This window comes from Citrus sinensis, chromosome 6, assembly GCF_022201045.2.
Source record: "Citrus sinensis cultivar Valencia sweet orange chromosome 6, DVS_A1.0, whole genome shotgun sequence".
Classification (NCBI taxonomy): Eukaryota; Viridiplantae; Streptophyta; class Magnoliopsida; order Sapindales; family Rutaceae; genus Citrus; species Citrus sinensis.
In genome coordinates, this window is record NC_068561.1 from 1,629,906 (window position 1) to 1,647,946 (window position 18,041).

General features: G+C 33.8%; 1 protein-coding gene and 2 pseudogenes across 1 annotated transcript; 1 reads left to right on the forward strand and 2 right to left on the reverse strand.

The window, feature by feature from the left end:
• Window positions 1–1,265: 1,265 nt before the first annotated feature.
• LOC102609670 (uncharacterized) lies at window positions 1,266–3,480 on the reverse strand (annotated as a pseudogene).
• A 1,983-nt stretch (window positions 3,481–5,463) lies between these two features.
• LOC107177287 (uncharacterized) lies at window positions 5,464–8,018 on the forward strand. The gene is made up of 3 exons (XM_015530929.1): window positions 5,464–5,611; window positions 5,671–5,916; window positions 7,579–8,018. The coding sequence occupies exons 1-3, from the start codon at window positions 5,464–5,466 to the stop codon at window positions 8,016–8,018; spliced, it is 834 nt and encodes a 277-aa protein (XP_015386415.1).
• Window positions 8,019–12,790: 4,772 nt separating this feature from the next.
• LOC102611780 (cysteine--tRNA ligase 2, cytoplasmic-like) lies at window positions 12,791–15,717 on the reverse strand (annotated as a pseudogene).
• Window positions 15,718–18,041: the final 2,324 nt, after the last annotated feature.

The following is an 18,041-nucleotide window of genomic DNA, read 5'->3' on the forward strand; positions in this document are numbered from 1 at the left end:
TCCATTCAATTGATCTTTTATTCTTTGAACCTTTAATTGCATATATCCAATATTCATATCCCCATCTGTAATTAGATACCACGAATCAGAATTTTGTCAATTGATTTCCTTCCCCCAACAACCCCCCCCCCCCCCCCCCCCCCACCAAAAAAAAAAAAAGGGGCATTTTGTAATTTAAGCATGTGCACTAAGACATTCTTTGCCGTTTGTGTATCTGATGGACTCTGTATATATTATCTTTTTCTTTTTCAACAATGCTACATTGATAAAAAAATTAGGTAATAAAATTTTGACAAAGGCATCAACAGACTAAAATATCGAGATAATTATCAATCAACTTATTTTTTGTCAAGATATTTTAGTCTTTTTATGTTTTTGTCAAAATTTTGTAACCACTTTTTTTTTTTTTGTGCGTCAAAATAGCATTTTCTTTTTTTTCCCAAAGATAAAAGGATGAACAGAGTTCAAATCAAACTTTTAACTTTTATTTCTTTAAAAATTAAAGGAAAATTATCAACCGTCACCCGTTTTTTCTAATTTTTTCAAAAATACACAATTCTTTTTCTTTTTTTTTGCTGGAATCCACATGAAATTACATTTCTTTTCACTTTTCCACTTCCGTTTGGAGACCGTTTAGAAAACTAACGGAATATTGTGTAAATAACTTTTTTACCCTCAAATATAAAAGATAAATTTCCACCTACTACCTTTTTTAAAAAAAATACACTATTCTTAATTTTTTTTTTTGCTAAACTCCACTTGAAGTTATATTGTTTTGCACATTTCCACCACTGTGTCATTATGAAAGGACAATTTTACCCTTATGATGTCAGCAAAGTTCTAACGGTATTATAACGAGAGTGGACCAATGAAAAAAATGTTAATTTCAGGTGGAGCGAAATGGTGAAAAAACAGGTGGACGGTGGATAATTTCCCAAAATTAAATTTGAGTGACTTGTCAAATAAACTGCTTTCACATGACTCGGTTTAGACCATTGGATATTTAGTTGAATTTTGCGAGCAACTTGGTTGTTGGAATTTAGCTAGATTTGGAAATAACTAGCTAGCTAGCATAAAAGCGTCATGGCGGGATGTATAATAATTAATAATTTGACTGAAATTTTTGTTCAGCAGTTACGTGAAAGGAACTTGCTTTAAATTTAAGAAGTCGGCAACATTAATTAAATTATATTTATTACTTGTGAGACACTACAAAACTTTGATTGCATTATTGCAGTTGTTTTCTTTTAGAATATGATTTGTCCATTAATACTTTTGCAAAACCTATTTCAAACTACCACAGATTCATTCAAGTTATACAATAATATTGACTAAAGAGACTACTTGAGTACATGCATTTTGATCGAATAAAAGGTTTGAGTTATCCAAAAATTAGACAAAAGTAAAATACAAATTTCAGAAATCATCACATTTCGTACCAATTCCCTGGTTTTGTTGTCACATTGTGACATAACAAGTACCAATAAGTCTAGTTAAATTAATCAAATTCACGCTCTCATTTCTTCCATATGCCCTGTCAACTGATGAATATCAGCGTCGATCGATGGTGGCGTTGGAGGTATGCTCGTTCTCAGCAGCGACGTCGATAACAGCGGCACGGCCAATGTTGGCTTTGGCTTCCATATCCTTCATTGGGACAACACAATCTCTGGTCAAGGATACATCATTATTCTTTATATGTTTGGCTTCATCTTTGAACTTGTTATAAATATCACCTTGGTAAAAGTTTTTGGTCCTTAGCACCAAAATAATTGAAACAATACAAGCAAAAAATGTTGCTGCTGAGATTGTAACAAAGGCCACTCTGTAACACCGCGCGCCAATGCAATTCAAGTTGTCTTTTCCTTGCTTCAAAGCCTCTCTGTCATAAAACCGACCAGCCACTCTCACATTGAAAATATATGACCCAATCAGACTTGAAACTGATCCCACATTGTACAACGTTTAGTAATGTTTAAGGCCAAATAGTTCTGATATGATTGTAACCAATAATGACAATTGTGCTCCAAGGCAAAAGCCTATAATTATTGAAGCAAAGTAGACAGAATTATGGACAGCAAAGGCAATCAAAAGATAGCCAATACAAGAGAATAGAATAACAAGAGTGAGCAGCAGAGGACAAGGGAACTTATACTTGGCTAAGAAGATCTCAGAGGCAAAACCGGCAACAATTCATCCCAGGAAATTCCATATGCTTATAAGCGATATGAAACTCGCAATGCTATGTGTCGGATAGCCTAATGTCTTGCCTATCTGACCCATGTTGTCGATGGCTGCCAATGTGCCGCCAATGCTACAAGTTGTTGCTGTGAACAGAATTAGCATATCAATGCTGAAAATTGCTTGTAACAAGGCATAGTCGTCCCCTCTCTCAGGTTTCTTGGAAACATTTTTCAACCTAAAAAGTGTCAAGAAATTTGTTTTCACATTCAATGCTGGAATCGCTTGATCATAATGAGCATCAAAGGCTTGTAATTTGTTGCCCTTCCAGATATTTAGTTCTTATTTTATGACCACAGCAAGTGGGATAAAGAGTGAAAGAGCAACTACAACTGAAGCAGTGGCAATATACTCACTTCTTGTAAACCTGAGCTTGTTTTGAATGATGATTGTCACCATTATAAATCCAGCCAAGACCAGCAAAATATAGAGGAAACTGTAGAAAACTTTGAGCTCATTTCCTGGCCTAGCGATCTTAATAATCCGAATTGTTGGAATAAAAACAATGGGAACAATGGTAGGAAGACAAGCAAGCAGTAAGATAAGAGCCTTTGTGTTGTCTCCATTTACGGCATGGTAGATTTGTGTCATGATTGCACCACTAAGACCAATAAGACCCTTCAAAAGGCCTATAACAATGCCTCTGCTTTTCGGAAAATTCTTAACACATGTGACTAAAGCTCCAGTGTTTGGAAATGACTCTGAATTTGCACCAATCAACATGTACAAACACATTTGCCACACATGGGGTTTGGCGCCTAAACGATGAGAAACACTCAACCAGATCATAAAAAAGCCAAAAAAGTTCATGATTGAACCAGATAACAGAAAAATCCATGGCGGCGCAACCTCATAGGTTAGCCTTGCCAGGACTCCAAGATTGCCGCCCAAGTCCTTGAAGAAGCTTATCAAATTGAGTGTGGTCTGATCATAGCCTAACGATGATTTTATGTCGTTAGAGTATAAACCAAACATGTAAGATGAGCCATTTACTGACATGATTAAGAGGGTAGCAAAGAACATGAACCATCTGCTATCAAGCAAATGCAAGCCAAAGCCCTTTACCTCTCTCCAATTGGCGCCAATACAATTGAACTTGGACATAACCATTTTACTCTCAAGTTTTAATTCCCTCTAGTAACAACTGCTTGAAGTTTGATTTTGATGAAATTTTGTAAGAGAAGCTGGATCAATTTAGCAGACTTTTTGAAATGAAAAAATAAATTATTATCTCGTGACCCATAATACTACTTATTTACAATTTTTCTGTGCAAGCGAAAAATTAAAAATATTGGTGCTAAATTAAATTATATGATTGTCTTGCCTTAATTGTCGGCTTTACTTGTCTTCTTGTTTATGAAATTAAATAGAGTTTAAATTGAGGTCAATGGCATGCTAAGGCTACTTGATACTAATTAATTAAATGAAATTGATTAATTTCGATTTCATCATTTTGTTGCTTTTGATTTGTCTGCATTAAGGAAAAAGCAATAAAACAATTGAATAAGTTTGTTAACAATATTGAGGGCCAGTTCCATAATATTGTAGTATTTAAAATAATTGTTATTAGTTGTGTTGTGGAAAAAATTAATTATAAAGAGAATTAGTTAAACGTTTTATAAAATTTATTTTTAAAAGTATCATGAATTTTAAAAGCAGTCGTATGTGCTTAATAAAATTCTATAAAAAATATAAGTGACTGAACTAGATATAACGTTGGATAAAATTTATTTACACATTTTTATATAAATAAACTTGTTTTACACAAATAATTCATTTAAGTGGAATGAGGTGTTGAGGTGTTGAGGTGTACATAGCCCTTCATCATTATGCTCCATCATCATGGTCCTACCATGTTATGTTTATGAAGCATCTAATTGAGTGGAGATTAGCTTTACACTTTGGATGCCATTAAAGGATTCCTTTAGAGCATGTTAGGTGAAGTGGTGCTATGATGAAAGCTTGGTGGAACATGTTAGGTGATGTGCATTGTTATGATTATGTTTGTGTTTCATTCACTAATCACTATAAATACCTATGCCATTTGTGTTGTATGCATCAAATGTAAGAAGAACAAAGCATAAGAAGCAAAATAGCTTCTAAGAGTGATTTGTGAAGAGGGTGTGAATTGTTCTTGTAATGTTTTTGAGTTTTCTTTAATAAAATTTGTGTTTTATTCTTCAAATTCTCCAACAAAGTAGTATCAGAGCTAGTTTTCGATGCTATATATGGTCATATAGCATATCAGATCGAAGATCTTGACGAGAGGAACGCGACATCACAAAACTCAGCCTGATCAGAGTCCAAATGCGCCCACACTTGCTGCCAGAAGTTTTCTGTCCTAAAGTTAAGTCAACTCACCAAGTTGAACCGAGTTGAACCAAATCGAACCGACCCAAACCAAGCCAAACCGAGCCGACCAGGATCCAAGTTGACCAGAGTTGACTGTTGACCACTGTTGACCATTGATCGAAAGTTGATCCGAGTTCCTCCCCAGGTTTTTCGACATTCCGAATCCATCCGTGCATTCAGAATCGCCAAATTCTCACTCAATTTGTGAGTTATGGAAAATAGTGGTATGATGTCATTTCAAGTTCCACAATTAAAGGGAAGTAAGTTCGACAACTGGAGTATCAAAATGAAGGCTCTATTGGGTGCACATGATGTATGGGAAGTTGTGGAGAAAGGCTTTACTGTGCCACAAAATGAAGTTACTTTAATTGTGGCGCAAAAGGAGAATTTGAAAGACTTAAAGAAGAAAGAGAATAAAACAAAATATATCATCTTTCAATCATTAGATAAAGATGCTTTTGAAAAGATTTCTGGTGCAACCTCTTCAAAAGGAGCATGGGAGAAGTTAGAGCAAGTTAAGAAGGTTTGTCTCCAAACATTAGGAGGAGAATTTGAATCCTTACACATGAAGGCATCCGAGTCGATTTCTGACTATTTTACTCGGGTTGTGACCATTTTCAATGAACTAAAAAGAAATGGTGAGGAGTTAAAAGAGGTAAGAATCATTGAAAAGATACTTCGATCAGTAGATTCGAAATTTGACCATATTTGGTGACAATTGAAGAAACAAAAGATTTGGAAGCAATGACAATCGAGCAACTTCAAAGAATATTGCAAGCCTATGAAGTAAACTGAAAAAGAAGTAAGGAATTGAAGAACAACTTCTCAAGATGGAAGTCAATCTAAAGAAAAGAGAAGAAAATTCCGACAATGGGAGAAGGCAATATGTTCGAGGAAGAGGTCGAGGATGAGGAAGAGATCGTGGTCATGGACGAGGTTGGAATTTCAATAACAACTCCAATTATGCAAAAGGAGAAAGCTCAAGTAGAGGATGAGGCAGAGGCCATCCAAGATCGAGGTATGACAAATCCCAAGTACAATGCTATAATTGTCAAAAGTTTGGGCATTATGCTTCAGAATGTAGAGCTCCAAATACCAAAATTGATGAGAGAGTAAATTATGTTGAAGAGAAGAATGGTGAAGATGATATACTTTTACTAGCACGCAATGACACCAGTGGAGGTCAAGAAAATACATGGTATCTTGACACAGGTGCTAGTAATCACATGAGCGGAAACAAAAGTATGTTTGTAGAACTAAATGAATCTATGAATGACAATGTTGCTTTTGGAGATGATTCAAAAGTACCAGTGAAGGGCAAATGTAATATTCTTTTTCGTACAAAAGATGGTAGCCATCAATTAATTTCAAATGTTTATTATGTGTCAGTATGAAAAGCAACATCCTCAGTCTATGTCAACTCTTGGAAAAAGGCTATGATGTTTTACTTAACAGATTATAGTCTTTACCTAAGAGATGATAAAGGAAACCTAATAGTAATGGTGAAAATGTCAGAATAGAATGTTTCCTTTAAATATTCAAAATGATATTGCAAAATGTCTCAATGCTTGTCACAAAGATCTAACCTGAGTATGGCATCTTCGATTTGGACATTTCAACTTTGGCGGACTAGAACTACTATCAAAGAAGAACATGGTGAAAGGCTTACCTTCAATCAATCATCCAAATCAACTTTGTGAATGATGTTTACTTGGCAAGCAATTCAGAAAGAGCTTTCCAAAAGAGTCAAACTCAAGAGCTCGGAAGCCAGTCGAGCTTATTCATACTGATGTGTGCGGTCCATTCAAGCCAAGTTCCCTTAGTAAAAGTAACTACTTCTTTCTTTTCATTGATGACTTTTCAAGAAAAACTTGAGTGTATTTTTTAAAGCAAAAGTCAGAAGTCTTTGAAGCTTTTAAGAAGTTTTAAGCTGTAGTGGAAAAAGAAAGTGGATACCAGATTAAAGCCATGAGATCTGATTGAGGTGGAGAGTTCACTTCCAAAGAATTCGTAGAATTTGTGAAGCAAATGGAATTCGATGCCCTTTGAGAGTACCAAGATCCCCCCAACAAAATGGTGTTGTAGAAAGGAAGAACAAAACCATAATTGACATGGTAAGAAGCATGCTCAAGAGTAAGAGGCTACCTAAAGAATTTTGTGCTGAAATTATTACATTTGTAGTCTACTTATCCAATTGATCTCCAACAAGAAGTGTGTGGGACAAGACACCACAAGAAGCATGAAGTGAAAGAAAGCCCAGGATCGCCCATCTGAGAGTTTATGGAAGTATTGCCCATGTACATGTACCAGTCGAGAGAAGAGCCAAGTTTGATGACAAAAGTGAGAAGTTCATCTTCATTGGCTATAACAATAATTCCAAAGGATACAAGCTGTACAATCCAAGATGTAATTTTTTTATGAAGAAAGATAATGGGATTTTGGCTTTGGTGTGGATCACTTCAACTTCTTTCCTATTGAAGAAAATGATCATACACAGATAAAACAAGTAGAAGAACAACAAGAGCCAGTTGCTCTACCTATCTCACCAGCATCAACCACATGTGGAGATTCACCACAATCTTTATTAAATGAAAGAATCGAGGAACGTACAAGGAGTCTTCAAGATCTCTATAAGGTAATTGAGAGACTTGATAATCTCACTCTCTTTTGCCTCTTTGATGATTGTGAACTAGTCAACTTCTAAGAAGCTGGACAAGATGAAAAGTGGAGAATCGTAATGGATGAAGAAATTAAAGCCATCGTGAAGAATGACACTTGCTAACTTACTATTCTTCCTAAAGGTCATAAGGCAAGCGAGCGGTGTCAAATAGGTATACAAGATGGAGAGAAATGTCAAAGGAGAAATTGAAAGGCACAAAGCAAGACTAGTTGCAAAAGACTATAATCAAAAGGCTGGCACAGACTACGATGAGATATTTGCTCCTGTTGCCTGACGTGAAACTATTAGACTTATTATTTCTTTAGCTACTCAGAACAAATGGAGGATTCATCAGTTGAATGTAAAGTCTGCTTTCCTAAATGAAGTTCTTGAAGAAAAAGTTTACATTGAACAACTGTTGGGCTATGAAGTGAAATGGCATAAAGACAAAGTTTTGAAATTGAAGAAGGCACTTTATGAGTTGAAGCAAACTCCAATTGCATGGAACAACAGAATTGACACGTACTTCCAAGAAAATAGCTACACCAAATGTTCCTATGAGTATGTTTTATATGTTAAAGATGGAGACATTTTAATCGTGTGCTTGTACGTGGTTGATCTTATCTTTACTGGAAATAATCTAAGCTTATTTAGAGAGTTCAATAAAGTAATAGCAAAAGAATTTGATATGACAGACATCGGGTTAATGGCATACTATTTGGGCATTGACGTCAAGCAACAAGAAGATGACATTTTCATTTATTAAGAAAGCTATGCAAAGGAGATACTCAAGAAGTTCAAGATGAATGATTGCAATCCAATAAGCACACAGATGGAGTGCAAAGTCAAGCTATCCAAGTATGACGAATGAGAAGAAGTAGATCCAACTTTTTTCAAAAGCCTTGTTAGAAGTCTGCGTTATTTAACATGTATGAGACCTGGCATCCTTTATGTTGTTGGACTTATGAGTCGATAGATGGAGAATCCAAAGATCACTCATTTTAAGGCTGCAAAAAGAATCATTTGCTATATCAAAGGTACAACTAATTTCGGCTTGTCATACTCATTTTCTAATGACTACAAGCTTGTTGGATATAACGATAGCGATTGGAGTGGAGATGTAGATGATCGAAAGAGCACCATCGAATTTGTGTTCTTTATGGGAGATACTGTTTTCACATGGATGTCAAAGAAGCAACCAATTGTCACACTTTCCACTTGTGAAGCTGAGTATGTAGCTGCTACATCAAGTGTTTGCCATGCAATTTGGCTAAGAAATTTGCTGAAGGAGATGGGTTTGACACAAGTAGAGCCAACCAAGATTTGTGTGAATAACAAGTCAGCAATTGCTCTATCCAAGAATCCAATTTTCCATGATCGAAGCAAACATATCGACACTTGCCATCATTATATAAGAGAGTGCATCACAAGAAAGAATGTACAAGTTGATTATGTGATGACAAAAGATCAAGTAGCTGATATCTTCACCAAACCACTCAAGGTAGAAGATTTTATCAAATTCAAAAATATACTTGGTGTCGTAAAACAAATTCAAGGGGGGGTGTTGAAAACAATAAACTTGTTTTACATAAATAATTCATTTAAGTGGAATAAGGTGTTGAGGTGTACATAGCCCTTCATCATTATGCTCCATCATCATGGTCCTACCATGTTATGTTCATGAAGCATCTAATTGAGTGGAGATTAGCTTTACACTTTGGATGCCATTAAAGGATTCCTTTAGAGCATGTTAGGTGAAGTGGTGCTATGATGAAAGCTTGGTGGAACATGTTAGGTGATGTGCATTGTTATGATTATGTTTGTGTTTCATTCACTAATCACTATAAATACCTATGCCATTTGTGTTGTATGCATCAAATGTAAGAAGAACAAAGCATAAGAAGCAAAATAGCTTCTAAGAGTGATTTGTGAAGAAGGTGTGGATTGTTTTTGTAATGTTTTTGAACTTTCTCTAATAAAATTTGTGTTTTATTCTTTAAATTCTCCAACATACTCTATATATATAATAATTGATAACTAAAATAAATTTTTATATTATTAATTTTATTTGTTGTTTTGTTATATCAATATAATTAGTAATAATAATAATCTCGTTAAATTTAGAAAAATTATCTTTGCACCATCTTTCTTTTGTCATATATACATCTAATCACCACAAAAATTTAACATGTACTTCGCACCACCTTTGTTTTTAAACTTATATTAATCAACCACTTTGACACTCAAAATAACTATTTTACCCCTAAACGAATTTAAAAACTATTTTTTTCTACAAAATTTTGAAAAATAAAAAACTATAATTATAAAAATACCCCTAAATTCAATAAAATAAAAAAATCTCAAAATCTAAGATGATAATTTTTAAATGAAATTATAATTATAAAAAATAACATTTTGTAATTATAATTTTTGTAATTATAATTTTATTTAATTTTTGTAATTAAATTAAGTATAAGAAAGTTTACAAAAAAAATTTTATTTTTTTTATTTCATTATTTATATTTCTTCTAACGTTTTCTTTTTAGTTGTCACTTTTTTTTAAGCTTTTCCAGCCCATCCAGGTGTGTTCTCTCCAACTTTCTCTTTATTATTTATGTTTTTATTATTATTATTATTATTATTTTTCTTTCATTTGTTTGCATGCATATCTTTTGTTTGTGAAACATTGAGGACAATGTTCCAAATAAGTTTGGGGGTGGGAGTAGTGTGTGCTTTGTTTGTTAAAAAAAAAAACCAAAAAAAAATTTTTTTTTTTAAATTTCAAAAATTCAAAAAAAAAATTTTGTGTTTTTTGTTTTTATGTGAAAAGCCAATGATAAGAATTTGATTGACAATGAATATGATTTTTAAAAAGGGTTGAATATTGTCTTAGTTTATACTTGATTCTTGTGTTAGTTCCTCTTGATTGAGATTCTTTAAACCATGAGCACTAATATCAGTTCTTTCATGATTTTGACTTGAAATTTGAGATTGACGCAGCCTGAGTTGAGAATTTTAGATAGAGTAAATGACTGTTTGTCTTGATTCTTATCTCCATAATACAAAATAGTATACACGGGCGCCAAAGTCAGAAATAGCTACCTATAACCCTTAAGAGTGAAGCTATCCTTGAGTAATTTGAGCCTATGTACCACAAGTATGTAGAGGATAATCTACCATGAGAAGAAGGCTACCTTAAGGGGTAGAGTGAAAGCTCCTGACTATGGTTAAAAAAAAAGAGAGAAAAAGAAAAGAAAAAAAATCAAATCAAGTGCATGTGCTAAAAAAAAAAATCAAAAGAAAATGCACATAAAAGCCTGTGAGAGAAAAAAAAAATTGGAGATCAAGATGATAAGATTAGTTTGACCTACTCTGTTCTTTGTTTGAGGCGAAGGTTGTTGATATTGATGATTTTGGGAATGGATTTGATTGAATTGATTTCACAGACACACACTACAAGAATCGAAAGAGAGATGGGATTGACTATTGAATTAAAGTTAGAACTTTGCCAATATTTGAAATTTTCTTTGAGCTATATAATTTTTGCAATCTTTGAGGCTATTTTTCATGTTTTATTTAAAGTTTTTTTTCTTGTAATTTAATTTAATTTTTTTTTTAAAATGATGTTTGTGGGTATCATCACTAAAGCCCTCACGAGACTATAACTCGTCCACTAGGGCCGTCTAGGGGTTTAAAGGCTTGTTGCATGTGCTAAATGCAATCGCGATTACCTGCGAAAGTGGTTTAGTTAGGATTTACTTTTTGTGTTGTTATTTTTTTTTTTTTAAATTTTAGTTTTGCTCGAGGACTAGCAAAATCTAAGTTTGGGGGTATTTGATGAGCATATAATATATACATATTTTACCCTTAATTAAATAATTGCTAGTTATATTTATTTGTTATTTTTAATTAATTGAATTGTTTTATTGAATAGGGAATTAATTGGAGATTATGGATAAAAAGAGTATAAAAGAGTTCAATTTGTGAGCATTAAAGATTAATTGATTTGGAAGCAATTAGACATACGTGCATGTGGAAGAAGCCGAATCCAATAAATTGAATTCTCCATGCTCGTGCAAACAAAGAAGAAAGTTAAAGCTAAAGTGGGCAGCACATAAAAACAAAGCTTTTAATTAAGCCTTTGAATGGAAAGTCAAAGTAGAATAAAGGAAGGAAATCAATAGCTTTTGGCTTTTATTGTTTTCAATTACGTGGCAGGCTTAGAGCTTTAGCTTGTAAGAGTTGGTTTAGTTATTAGAATCACAATAGGATTCCGTGGCCAAGCAATATAAAAGGGAGCTGCTGGACGGAAACAAGGGGGGAGTGCAGACGCAAGGCAGAAGAGGGGAGACAAGGACGAGTGCAGCAGTTCGGCTTCATGGCTGATTTTATTTATTTTGTTGCTCCCAATTCAAGTATGTCTAATTAATTTTCTTATACTGAGGTTAAGGATGAAATCTTATGCAATGAAATAATTATCTTTTTATTTAATTAATTCCCTATATATGTTTTTTGATGATTATGGTTTTTATTTCACATGATTAATTGGATGTTAATAAAATCTTTTCATCAATTCTGTCATGCATTATTGATTGTTAGGATTAATATTCGATTAAATCTATGCTTGGATTTATAAAGTTTATACATGATTATCTTTGATTCTATGTCTTTCATTAAATTGTTTACATAGAGTGCTTAGGAAACTTTGACTCTTTTTTATTCAATATGTTTACATGAGATTCTTAGATGTCATATTATCAAGCAGAAAAAGAACCTACATTAGATTTAATTACTTGGGCTTAATTGTTATATCTATGAGATGACATAGATTGATTTCGAGTTGTCACTCTAAAATTGGGGGTTAACTAATAATTAGATAATTACTAGTTGAATAGTGGTGGATTCTGAAACCTTGGTAATTTCTCTTATTGATTTCTCATTTGCTTTAATTGTTTTCTTGGTTTAATTAGTTTAATTTCTCTTAAAACTCAATTTGCTCAACTAGGTTAGAATTAATATTAATTTTAGATTTAAATTAGACTTTTCAATTTATAACAATCCATGTGGGATCGACCTCGTTACCACTATTCTATCTCTAGATTCGTGCGCTTGCGAGTACATTAAAATTTTCACAACAATACACGAATTCAAGATTTGGGGTGATGAAATTACAATCAAAGTAATTAGAGTTTAACTTATATATGTTCAGAGAAACAAACTAATTGTTAGATAAACTTGTCCTTAACAGTAAATTTAGTTGTGGTTATTTTAAGAATCAAGAATAAAATTTTTATTGAAATTTAAGTGTTCTAAGTAATTTTTAGCTCAAAAAGCCATACATATAATTCAAATAATGTAGTGCATTTAAATTTCTTTGGTTGAGTTGGTGATATGTTTCGCTTGCACTTAAATAGATATTTAAAATAATAAGGAAATTCATACAATAAAATTTGGAGGAGTGAGTAGCAAGAATTACCTCAGAATTCGTCGAATAACAGTATCATAATGCATATATTAACTGGTTTGATACTAAAAAAATTTAACGTGTAATTAACGAGCACGGGTATCCAAAAAATTCGCGTATTAGAGTTTAAAAATCCCAGCATTACATATATAATTTATGAATTATGATCGATGTTAATTTTTTTAATATTTTATGTATGCAATTCAAATAATGTAATGCAATCAAATCAATTTCGTTGAGGTGGTGATACCTTTTGTGTGTATTTAATTAGATATCAAGAATAATACGCAAATTCAAAGGGCCGTAGGATTACAAACTGGAACGCATGGTCTCCAAAATGTTTCATTGCCCACATCCATAAGTGCAATCCCCCTTGTGCTTAAATCAGCCCTGAGCTAATCACTCATTGAGAAATCTTTGTTTTTCCTGGCTGTTGTTCTTTTTCTCAATCATAAACAGCACATCGGCTTCCACCAGTCCTGCTCTCTTTAATGCCTTGTCTTTTAACTGCTGCAAAACCTGTCCAAAAACATTTTTGTTCAGCTCTTAAATGTCAAATAAATGGAGAATATCAACAAAAACAAGCAAAAGGATCAGAAAGGCCTCTTGACCTGGGAGAAACCGCTGCGTGGCAGCAATCCCAGAACTTTTAGTACTTCTTTAACCTTGTTCTCTATTTTACGAAGAGACCGAATCATGACTAATTGCTGATTCTTGGGTTGCTTCTTCTGCAATTATAAACCAAAAAAAGGGTTTTTTTTTTTAATATTAAAAAAGAAAGTGTTATTCCACACATACAAACACTGACAAAGAAGGGGGGGGGGGTCGCATTTCCAACCAAGTACCAAATGAGTACCTTGAGCATGTTCAAATGACTGTTTATGAATTTCAAGGCATCTTGGAAGGCACCAGTTAGAAGGTGTGATGTGTTCAAGTCATCTGACATTCTTGCATAGAATTCATCTTGCAGATTCTTGAAGCAAAGTTGAGCAGGAGCGCTGATGCGATCCTTTTCGCCATCATCTTCTTGGAACACGTCAAACAAAGCAACTTCACAATCTAGCAATGTCTAAACAAGTACAGCGCAAACTCAAATGTATTAATATAGGTACAAAAATGTACATGCATCTTTCAGTATTTGTTTCCTCCTCACTTCTGTGGAGTAGTAAATTCAAAGAACAGATAAACTTAATAAACACAGAGTTATTCATGCATTCAAGTGGTAATTGATGAAAACAAAGCATGAGATTCTATCTAAACTAAGTTTCTCGTACCATATCAGTTAACCGATTGCAATGTAGAATAAACAAAATCTGCTAGAAATTCAACAAGAATAGAAGTGGGTGCATATAGATTAAGATGCCGGCAGAACTTGACAAACAATCTAATGAAAAGTGTTCAGTACCTAAATAATCTTCAAACCTGATATATGTAAAAAATAGAATCTGATGCACTTTCCAGTTGCATGACTGAGTAATTGAGGGGAGAACGATAGTGTGCACTTATTAAGAAGTGTCTCAAGGCCAGGGGATGATATCGTTCAGTAATCTACAAAAGTGAGATGCGTAAAACACTAGTACCATGAAACTGCAGCTCACTTTAAAAGAGCAGACCAAAGCAGGCGCTTGGCTCACCTGGCGAATTGTGAGAAAATTGCCTGATGATTTTGACATTTTCTCATTGTTGATAGTCACATGGCCATTGTGCATCCAGTACCTTACACAGCTCTCTTGGCAAGCAGCACGATTCTGGGCAATCTCATTCTCATGATGCGGAAAAATCAAATCAATTCCACCACCATGGATATCAAACTTGAAAGTCAAATAATGCGCACTCATGGCACTGCATTCTATGTGCCACCCTGGTCTTCCTTGACCCCATGGGCTGTCCCAACTTTTCTCTCCAGGCTTTGCTGCCTGCAAAGTTAAAGGGGAAAAAAAATCAGATTATAAATGACCAAGACAAAATGTCATGTCCAAATTGTTTTCAAGCAACTTTATTCGGCTTCCCACCCGAGTTTGATTCCTGGAAGTAAGGGCTAAAACAAATCGATCTGGGCTTCACCCACCACCACTTACCTTTAAAAGCATATTTTAAAAAAATAACCAAAATGTCAATATTTAGCAGCGTCAATAGGAATATAATATTCAAACCTTCCAAAGGGCAAAGTCAGCAGGATTACGCTTTCGAGGGTCAACAGCTACACGCTCACCAGCTCTATTGTTTTCCTACCTCTGTCTCGATAATTGGCCATAGTTGGGAGACTTTTCAACATCAAAGAAAACATGTCCCTCAACCACATATGCACAGCCATTGTTGATAATCTACATGATACAAAGAGTGCTTAAAGGTAGATCTATTATATTCCTATAATCACCATCCATATTGTAGATTGATTTCTATTCAATTTCTATATTTACACATTATGTTGCAAATCAGTATGACCGAGAGATTTCTTAAATCTTTCTAAGGTACTGTTGATAGAAATAGGCTACTGCTGATTCTCTCGTTCAAGACTAAGAACAATTCATCACTAGTCTTAAATTTTTATTTGCATAAAATAATTCAAAACAAGAACTTGCCTAAATTATTATGATAACTAACAAAACGTATCAATGGATATCATTGTTATATTTCCAAGTTGGTTTTACATATATCAAGTCATTCATGAAGAGGGAAACTTTACCTCTGTGCTATTATAAATAATGACTCTGATGTATTCTAATTATTATGTGATGTATAATGTATTCTAACAATACCATATATATTTTAGATTGTAGATTGCCAAGCCACTATTAAAAGAATTATGAGAGACAAATAGAGCATAAGTACAAGAACAAACCTGGGTTATCATATCCGTGATCTGTTTCATGTGTCCAGACACACATGGCTGTTTGGTGGGAAGGCGGCATTGTAGATCACCCATGTCATTCAGATATTCTTCACAATATCGTTTACTCAAACTTAAGGAATCTTCCCCGAGCTCATTTGCTCGACGAATTATCTGCATAGGTCTACTTATTAGCAACTCTACAAAATAATAAAGAAAAGAAGAAAAAAAGCTCCCCCCCCAAAAAAAAAAAAAAAAACATAGTAGTCTCACAGAAACATTTTATTTACCCAACCAATATGTAAAAGCGTCCATTAGGAGAAGACTGATACGTATCACAAAAATAGATGTCCATGAATTGTTAAAATTGGAAAAAGGTACATAATCCATGCTTTACATGATCGAACTAGTTGTGTTTAAGAAGTGCTTCATGGAACATTCATGAAAATCACAATGCATCAAATCAATGTTATCTCCATTGATTTGTAAAGTTTTACTACATTACTGATTTTTCACATGTAATATTGTTTCCTCCTTCCCACAACAATGTAATAAATTTCAATTCAACATCTATGTCAAATACATATTTTAAAGAACCACTCTACAATTGACCCACGAAAAATTTCAGTTTAAAACCATGATATACAGTCATCCCAGTATATTATTTATCTCCTTGTCGTCTATATCAGTGAAATTTCGAACATAAGTTACTTCATACTTTAGATGTTTTAAGTATCTGCAAACTCGAAATCACATCAACGAAATTGTAGTTTCATATATCAATTGTAAACCCTTTTAAAATTATTTCAAGTACATAGAAAAACAAAAACACAAAAACAAAAGAAATACAAAACAAAACAACCGCACTTTCTGCACATATCATGCTCATTTAAAAACTCGATTATTTGATCCACTGAGAGAAACAAATGAATGACCCAAAAAAAAACCGAAAAGAGGGTTAATCCATAAAGTAACTAAATCAATATTAAGTTGCATTCAAAGCTTCAAGCTCCATATCTTTCCTCCATAAGATGATCCAAAATTGCTACTCTTTCAGCCAAATTTAAGTACATTTTAGGTTGACAAAATTAAAGTATAAAAGTTGTCTACAAAGAACCGACCTCATAACATTGTATAACTCCTATCACTTGTGCATACATTTTCATGTAAAAAAAAAAAAAAAAAACTACCAAAACTGTACCACTTATGCTGTCCACTCACACACTGTCCACAATTTTGCACAACATAAATCACATTGCTCTCCTAGGTGTATTGCGTCATAATAATTATTTATGGTTGGGACTGATTTCTAATTTTATCAAATAATATCAAGTTCAGATCATTTTTTTGGGCTAAAGTGCCAGAAACTCCATACAGAGTAGCGTTAGCTTTTATTTAATTACTCACTAGACATGTTGAATCAACAAAAGCTAACATCTACGTTAAAAAACTCATCTTTTGACAAAAAACCAGTTTAGCTGAAAAAACAAAGAACAATTGGCGTGAAGAGCTCATTAATCTGACAAGAATTACCTGTAAAGAATGTCGAAGGAGATGGCAGCACGAGCGTGGCCGAGATGGCTGAGGTCATATGCGGTGACGCCACAGACGTACATGCCAACTTTGCCAGGAACAATTGGCGTAAAAAGTTCTTTCTGTTGCGTCATCGAATTGTAAATCATCAAATCCATGTTTGGAGCTGCAGTGGTAGTTTCCTTAGATGTCTCCATTGTGAATTTCGAGAAACCCTAAACCTAAAACCTGACTTGGAAATTACACACCGAAAAGATGAAACATTAAACGAGTGTGGGTAAGACTTTGGAGATTCGAGTTCGGTTTGGGTTTTTTCAAAAACTAAACCAAACCTATTTTACAAATAGAACTTCTTAGAAACAAAGAATATTTATTTAAAAAAAAAGAAGACCATATGCTCTGTTTCCACTTTCTTAGTTAATCTTCCAAGTTTAGATCTTTAAGCTAAAACACTTCCATACCATTAACCGAAGCTCAAGGAAGCTTCCTTTTATTTATATTTTCATGGTCCATGGAACATGAAATACGACCAATGCAATGCCGACAAAGCCAAATCTAAAACCGCCACACGATGCAAATAAACTTTATAAATGCACAATAACTTTTAAATCCGTGTATTTGTTAATTTTACACTCTCTACAAACTGAACCTGAAACCATTAGATTCGCATCTATCTTACACTCATCTTTTACTATACGGTATAAAGATGCAAGAGTTTGTCAATAGATTAAATTTATGATGCTGGACCGTAATCAAGATTCTAATAATTCTCCATTAGCCATAGTCTATAACCATGTCCACATCCACTAGTTTAACATGTTGCACAGGATAGGCGCATTACGTGCTGAAGCAAATAATCAATACAATGTGATTTGGTGGTACGCATGTTGTACCAAAACAAAAACACCCACACGAAGCCGTATGTTTCTGCAATGTCTCCACTCCAAGAAACCATAAAATAA